General features: G+C 41.2%; 1 protein-coding gene across 5 annotated transcripts in view; it reads left to right on the top strand.

Annotated features, from left to right (window-relative positions):
• The first annotated feature begins 2,260 nt into the window (after window positions 1–2,260).
• SH3RF2 (SH3 domain containing ring finger 2) overlaps window positions 2,261–8,540 on the top strand; it is a 166,071-nt gene continuing 159,791 nt past the window's right edge. For all 5 annotated transcript variants that reach the window (XM_027841942.1, XM_027841941.1, XM_027841940.1 and 2 more), the window contains exons 1-2: window positions 2,261–2,359; window positions 3,865–4,391. In XM_027841942.1, coding sequence (XP_027697743.1) covers window positions 4,011–4,391 — 381 coding nt within the window. In that variant the 5' untranslated portion in view covers window positions 2,261–2,359; window positions 3,865–4,010. The remainder of the gene's footprint in view (window positions 2,360–3,864; window positions 4,392–8,540) is intronic.

The raw sequence follows: 8,540 nt of genomic DNA, 5'->3' as shown, positions 1-8,540 counted from the left end.
AGGGAGATGAGGAAGAAGAGAAGCGAGAAACCTCACATGCTTCACAATTTTGCCTGTGACTTGACCTGACATTGTATGTATAAATTGTATAATGCAAATTTGCATATGTATGTGAAAATGTGTATCTATACATATGTTTCTGCTTAGCACAGTGTCTGAAACACTGTTGTTGTAGTTCAGCTGTGTCAGACTCTTCGTGACCCTATTTGGGGTTTTCTTGGCAAAAATACTGGAGTAGTTTGCCATTTCCTTCTTCAGCTCCCAACTTGCCCAGGGTGACATGGCTAGTAAGTGTCTGAGGCCACATTTGAAATCAAGAAGATGAGTCATGACTTCAGGGCCAGCACTCTACCCACTTTGCCACCTAGCCTGGCACATAGTAGGTGCTTAATAAATGTTTATTGACTGTTTGTCCTGCCTCTGACGAATATGACTCTGGACAAGTCACTTAATCTTTGAGTAACCAGGTCACTCTGTAAGACCATAAATTGAAGAGAAGGTGCCAATCTACAATAGTAGAGGAAATTCTTCACCCAGAAGAGGAAGTTCTCCTGCTCCAATAAAAAAAGATAAAGGTTTGCATATGAAAAGTAATGTGGCACAGGAGACAGAGGAACAGCCTTGGAGCCAGGAAGACATGGCAAGTCTTGACTCTAGTGCTTTCTAGCTCTGTGATTCAGGGACAAATCATTTAATCTATCAATGCCCCCAGGCAACTCTCTTAGATAATACATTAATGGAGGGAGTTTTCACACTGGGACCTTCCTTACATTAATGAAATCCCTGGTCTGATCCTACTGCCCTTCCTAAAATGTTTGCATTTGTATAGTACATTATCAAGTTTTGTGTGTGTGTAGTAAGGATGAATTACATTTTCCATTAAAACAAAAAACCAATATTTACAGGCATCTTCCAAAAAATTCATTTTGACAAGAAAGCTCCCAGATAGATTGGGGAGTTGGGGAGAAAGAATGGGTTATAAATTTATGGGTTAAGGAACAGAGTAAAAGAGTATTAAAAGCCAGGAATTTCATTTGGCTTTCCAAAGGGCAACAAACTAAGGCCAGCAATTATTTGGAAGAGGTGATAAGGACACCGCAGGAGCTTATATGTATAAAAATGGTATAGGAATCTACAAAATTGAACAGAAAAATATTTCTCAAATTTGGTTAGCTATGAAGTAAAGTGGTTAGGACAGCTAGGTAGCACAATGGATAAAGCACTGGGCTTGTAATCAGGAGGACTTATTTTTATGAGCTCAAATTCAGCCTCAGACATTTAATAGCTGTGTGACCCTGTGAAAGTCACTTAACCCTGTTTGCCTCAGCTTCCTCATCTGTAAAATGAGCTGTAGAAGGAAATAGCAAACCACTATAGTATTTTTGCCGAGAAAACCCCAAAGTAGGGTTATAGAGAGTTGGACACAACGGAACAACAAAAAGTGGTTAACAAAAAAAAAGTTCTGCTCAGAAATAGTCAGGTAACATCTGTTCTACTCCATACCTAAAATGCATTTTCTTTTAGATGAGTATTTTTCAGAACAGCACTGGACAAAGTTTGAAAAACATATAAATAACCGCTCCGTTATAGCTTGTTGTCTATCCCCACGGGTTTATCTTAATGTACTTGCTAAACAATAGAAGAATTACAATTTTTATGTTGTGAGACATCGTAATATGGGAAAAGCACTGAGCTATAAGTAAAGACAACTAGGGCCTAGTCCCAGTTATCATTAACTAGTGACCCTGGACTAGTCACTTCACTGCTCTTGGGCCTTTCACCTGGAAATTAAAGTATTAGGCAAGTTGACCTCTAAGATCTCTTCCAGGTAACACAATTATATGATGGGTCAGATCTTAGACAGGCATTCGTGCTGTTACAATAGGAGTAGGAGAGTGCGTAGGTTGTTTCAACCCTCACGAGGGTTCAAGGTTTAAGATGAAGGGAATGATGTTGACTTTCTTTGTCTGATAACAACAGAGACATGTTTCAACTTCTTAGACAGTGAATGGAAAAGGTGAACGTGCAAACCATACACGTGCATTGGTCCGGTGGCTCGCTCTTATTTACGCCCTCCTAATCTAGTTCCTCAATCTCGCCTTTTCCCAGAAATAAACAGGGCGGCAAAAACAATGGGCTCCGCCACAGGGAGTGTACTTCCTCCTCCCGAAACCTGCTGAGAGTCTGCAGCCCGGCGGCGAAAGCGTTAACAGAGCTGGATGAGTAAACCGAGCCATCCAAATGAGTAACATACATAGTTGTTAAAGTTTTCAAGGCGGCTGCAGCTTGGGGAGAAGACACGAGACACTTGGGCTGAGCGCGCCTGCAGAGCTCCTTCTGCAAAGGTCAGCGGCGTGAGGTTAGTGGCGGAACTGGCCGGGAGCTGACTATGTACCGTAGCGAGCCAGAGCGTGGCATCTTTGAGGGGAGCGGGGGAGCTGGGGAGCGGGTGAGCAGTGGGAGTACCCAGAGCTATCTTTCTGCATTTAAGATCTCTCTTGCTTATTAGGGGGCAGACCACGATCTTTTCTTTGCCTTCTCCCCAAGAGTTACTCAGTACGCACAAGCCCTGAAGCCTGGCTTAGTGCTGCGTGTGGAGCGACGGACTTTTCCGAGAGGCTTACTTAGCTCTAGCGAGTTCGGGAGGGCCATTACACCCATCAAGAGGAAGGACAGGATTTCTGAGATTTAGGGTTTTGACTTTGGGAACTTTTCAACACACCCACCCACCCACACACACACACACACACACACATATTCACAGAAAAACACACACCTGTGAACTCTGGACTCGGCTTGGTTTTTGGACGTTGTGGCTGCAGTCCAGAATTCCTATCTGTTTCAGTTAAAACTCAGAACTGTTGTCAAAGTAGCTAAACAGGCTCAGTTACTTTACATTGTGGGAGGAATATTGCCTTCTGTGGTTGTCTTAGATAATCACGCTAAGTAAGCAGAGTGAGGCTTAAAGCGTCCAGTTTGCAGTTGGGGGTAAAATTATTATTGAAATAGGTTGCTAGATGAGAGTTTTCCCATGCATTACTAAGAAATCTCATACAAGAAACATATCTAAAAGATGCTAACCTTACATCTGCATAGTATATTGCTTTGTAATTAACTTTTTTGGGGGGGGGATAGGTCAGAAGGGCAGAATTGTGAGGGACTCCAGGTGTAGAGTGTACACCTTTGCTGTTGCAGATTGGTAATTCCTCCATAATTTAGTTTTACAAGAGGCCTTTTCTGATCCCTCAGTTAATAGTACACTTCTCTCCAAATTATTCTGTATTTATTTGTGTACATGCTTCCCCGTACCCTACCCTAATAGAATGCCCTGTGCCCATGGTCACAAAGTGAGTTTATGACTCTAAGGCAAGACTGCCTGACTCTAAGGTTGGCCTGCTGTCTACTAGAGCAAGCTGCCTCTTATAATCAAACATATGCCTAGAAAAAAATGAGGAAAGAAAGTCATAGATCTATATCCTCTAAGAGGTTTTGATTCTGCTATGAGTTAAAAGTTTTCAAAATTGAGACTGAGGCAGGTTTGTACTTTCCAACCCACCCCTAGCTTCCATTTCCAGGTAGGAATTAGCATAGCCACGTCAATATGAATTATTCACCTTGGATTTTAGCTTTCCCTCTGAAACTCCAGTTATTTGTCACCCAGTTGAAAGCCCCCTCTGATTCCTGCAGCCGGCTTGAGAGGCAATGCTGTACCTGCTACTACTGAATCACAATGACTCACTTGAAACTTGAATTCGGGAACAAAGTACACACTTGCAAATTGCCTTATGAGGCACTGCTTCACAATGTAGGTGGGATACATTTCAAAGCAGTCACATTTTTTTTTTATCCTCTCTTTTTCTTCAGACGGCAAGATTCTCTGAAATCCAGGACCCAGCTGGTATTCTCCTGAGGACAGATCTGACCTGCTCTCCCATCCCCCACTCTTGTCTCAGGTCACCTTACCATGTGGACTCTGTCCGTTCAGGCCAGGATTGGAGTTTTAAAATAAGATGGATGATTTGGCGTTACTTGATCTTCTGGAGTGTCCCGTGTGTTTTGAAAAGCTCGATGTCACAGCCAAAGTCCTCCCCTGCCAGCACACCTTTTGTAAACCATGTCTGCAGAGGATATTCAAAGCACGCAAGGAACTGAGGTGTCCAGAATGCAGAACCCTGGTCTTCTGCGGTATTGAGGAGCTCCCAGCCAACTTGCTCTTGGTGCGTCTCCTGGATGGCGTCCGATCGGGTCAGAGCATGGTGAGAGTGGGCTCCATCCGAAGACCTGGCATACTGACCTCTCAGGACCCAAGCAGGAAAACCAGGACAGATCCCAGAGGTTCACAGCCTAGTCCATACCGACTGACTCCCAATGTCCGAATCCACATGGATGGGGTAAGAAAGTATCTGTTAATATTCTGTCATATCAGAGACTGGATTGTTAAATACAAATGGCTAAGGAGTACTTGATTTTAGTTGAGTCTTCGCTTCTTGTAAAATTTCTAGCATCAGTGAACTTCCTTACTGTTTTTTATTATGTAATGGACCCAAATTCAAAGGTTGCCTCAGATACTTACTAGCAGTGTATCCCTGGGTAAGTCACTTAGCTTCTGTTTGCCTTTGTTTCCTCATCTGTAAAATAGGGATGATAATGGCATCTAACTCCCAGGGTTGTTGCAAAGGTAAAATGAGATGATATTTGTAAAGTATTTTACAAATCTTGAATCTCTATATAAATACTAGCTATTATCAATATTATCCTTTTATGCTTAACTGTGCAACTTGGTGAGATCCTTAGTATGTCTAAAACTCTACAAACAGTCTAGGAACTCTTCTTATACATGCCCACTTCTAGAGTATTTTTACAGATTTCTGGTTTTCCCAGGTTCTATTCAAGGAAGTAATAGGGATGTTTTTTTTTAAGCATTATTTTTAAAATACTTTTCAGTGTTGCTCTTAAGGAACCAAACCAATAAGTGGAGAAGCATGACTTAAAAAAGAAGGGAACATTTTTAAACTGCTTTGTTTTCAAGGCTCAGGAAAGTTTTCAGATTCAGATTCATTTAGATTTTTGCTCCAATCTCTTTATCCCAGTCATAATATGCAGTTATAACGATGCACATTTATAATCTACTAAAAATCATCAAGAAATGAAAATCTTAAAGATGAGACAGGAAAAGTATGTAGAAGTGGATTTATTGATCTACCCCACCATGTTGTGCCTTGAGCTGGAGTCAGGAAGTCCCAAGTTCAAATTTGACTCTCAGACACTTAGTAGATGTGTGACCTTGGGTAAGTCACTTAACCTCTATGCCTCAGTGACCTCATCTATAAAATTGTGGTAATAATAACTCCTACCTTACACGGTTTTAGTGGGGATGAAATTTGTTAATATGTAAAGCAGTTTGTAAACCTTAAAACACTATATAAATACTATTATTTTTATTATGATTATTATTAGCATAACAGATAAGTATTACACTGGAATTTACATACTATTCATAAAAGACACATTGGTGACTATCATAAAAAAGCTAGAAATATTAATGTTCCACAGAGTTCTGTATATTTAAACATCTTATACTATAAGCATGCATTTTTTGTCTCAGCCTGGTGGCATTATCCTATCTTTATGCTGTTCTTGCACATTTCTTATCTCATGACATTTTATAAAAGGTTCATCTTTATAAAAAGAAGTGTGCCTTGTGAATTAACAAGAATATTTGTGGCTTTACCCCTGAACTTAGCGTGCTGGAGTTTCTTCTGATGTAGACCTAGGGACTGTGGCCAACTCATATGATAGCTGATTTACTTGTCCCAATTAGAAAACAAGAATGCAAGGGCAGACTAAGCAGCTGTGAAATAATGAAAGCAAGAGAGTTTCAATAATAGCGGCACAGTCAATCACGACTTGGTGCTTCAGTGGGCAAGATGGGGGAGAGTAAGGAGGTGGTTTTACTTAGGCAGCTTCTTTCACTGAATCTCTGCAGAACTGAGAATTACCACCCAGTGTTAAGAAGTGTGTGTGTATGTGGGGAGAAAAGAGGGAGTTCCCCTAAGAACCTACATCTGTATTATTTAACTTCTCTTTACCACTCATTGTGGTAGGTTAATATGTAAAATTTCATAAATGAAAGCAGAAAGAGAGGGAAATAGGTGCACATTCTTTAGTTGTGGGCTTATGTAGATATTTGTGTGTTCAAACACACATACTCCAAACAGCTGCCTGCCATTCCTTCCCGCCCCCACCTAAGTGATGGTGGAGACAAAGCTTAGAATTCATCATTTGGGGGGGTGGGGTTAGGAGAAATGGAAAAGGGCAAGGGCACACATTAATCAAGCATACCTTATTTACAAAGAAATTGACTCTCTTAGGTTTATGCAAATCCAGCGTCAAATCCCTAACCAAGTGAAGTGTCGCCACCCCCAAAAGCTTAAGTGGCTGTCTTTATAGTAGTCCACCATGACTTTTAGGTGGCTAGGTGGCTCTTTAGAGCACTGGGACTGGAATCAGGAAGACCTGAGTTCAAATCTGGCACCAAATACTTGCTGTTTGTGACCCTGGGCAAGTCACTTAACCCTGTTTGCCTCAGTTTCCATATCTGTAAAATGAACTGGAGAAGGAAATGGCAAACCACTCCAGTATCTTTGCCAAGAAAACCCCAGGTGGGGTCAGGAAAATTCAGACAAAACTGAACAACAACAGCAAACAAATGTTTATTGAATAGAATTGGTGAGGGGGCAGTCAACAATCAGCTGCTTGTTATGGATAAAGAACTTGGTGTCTTTGAAGCCCACCACTTCTTTCTCTTAAAGGATCACAGATTTAGACCCCAGAGGTTATCTAACACAATACCCTTAATATACAGGTGAGGGAAATGAAAACTTGTCCAAAGTCATAGAGCTAGTAAGAAACAGATCCAAACCAATACCCTCTTGACTCCAAGTCTGGTACTGTCTGCACAATATCTCAAGGGACTGAAATGTGCATTTAGGTATTAGAAGTTCATGTGGGGCCTGGTTTTCCTCCGCCACAGCAGTATTTCTACAGTAAATCATGGTGGTTGTGGTTGTTGCCCGGTCACGTCTGACTCTTAGTAACCTCCTTTGGGTCTATCCATTCTATCCACCATGCTACCTACCTGCCCCAAACATTTGTTAAGCACCTACTATGTTCCAGGAACTGTGCTGAGCCCTCAGGATACAAAAAGAGACAAAAGACAGTCCCAGCCCTCAAGGAACTTACAGTCTAATGGGGAGATAACATGCAACCAAATATGGACAGATCAAGCTGTGTTACAGGATAAATAGGCAATAATTTAAGAGAAAATTAAGAGGAGTTAGGGAAAACTTGTAGAAGGTAGGATTTTAGGTGAACATTTTTTATCATGACACTGTCATTCCCTAGCCAGGGGTTGTGACTTCAGAAAAGCGTGTTAATTACCACAGGACCACAGATTTAGAGCTTTAAGGGACCCGAAAGTTCATAGGATCATAGATCTCTAGAGGTTAATGGGACCTCAGAGGCCATCCAGTGCAACCCTTTCATTTTACAGCTGGGGAAACTGAGGCCTAGAGAAATTAAATGACTTGTCCAAAGTCTGTTGAAAATGCAAAGTGGTCGTGGTGGCTGAACTACCACTCACTCCTGTGATAAGAATGAAACCACTAAACCGAGTTGTCGACTAGAACCCGGTTTAGTAACTGAGATCAACAAAGCTAGTTCACTGTGAGGTGGTCCTGCCTCACACACACCTTCTCATTCCTGACCCTTCCCATTTCAGCCCCTGGGTCATGATGTCTTAGAACACCTCTCTCCTCCATTCCTTGATGTTTGTAGATCTTGACTTCTCAGTTGGGGATGTGCACAAACTCGTACCTGGCATTGTGATCTGCTATCATTCTGCAACTTGCTCCTGCTACCAAAAATAGGCACAGTTCCTATAAACTTGAAAAATAACACTGAATCTGCCCCATGGTTGGAACAGGAAAATGAGAGTAATGCAGGAGCCAGAACATTGCTCTAGCATGCTGGAGGTACAAGGCTTTATTTCCAATGCAACCTGAGTTACTAGATACAAATGCCCCAGTTTACTCAGCTATAAAATGACACTAATACTTACCATCTGCTTTTCTCCAGGATATTAACAAAGATTATCTTTACCATATTTTTGTGTTTCCTCAGAAGACATGCTACATAAATACCAAGTGTTATTATTATTATTTTTAACATGTTTTGTGACCTTAGGCCAGTCACTTAACTTCCCTGGGTCTCAATTTACCTATCTGTAAAAGGGTGCAAGATAATATAAAAACAGAGAAGTGTTGTGAGGCTTGCCTAATTAATGTTTGCAAAATACTTTAAGAGGTTTAGATGAAAGGTACTTACATGATTATTATTGTTATTACTATTATTATTGACCATTTATTGGGCACTGCCAGTGCATGAAGCATTCTATAAAAGTTCGAGGGAGATGTGGCCCTTGCAGGAGAGTGTGATAAAATCTAATTGTACTTTTTTCTATGGTGAGCCAAGACAAGAAA

Source organism: Vombatus ursinus, unplaced genomic scaffold (assembly GCF_900497805.2).
Source record: "Vombatus ursinus unplaced genomic scaffold, bare-nosed wombat genome assembly UNPS02014863.1, whole genome shotgun sequence".
NCBI classification, from domain to species: Eukaryota; Metazoa; Chordata; class Mammalia; order Diprotodontia; family Vombatidae; genus Vombatus; species Vombatus ursinus.
Note: the sequence above shows the minus strand (reverse complement) of the source record. Positions and strands in the feature narration are given on the sequence as shown.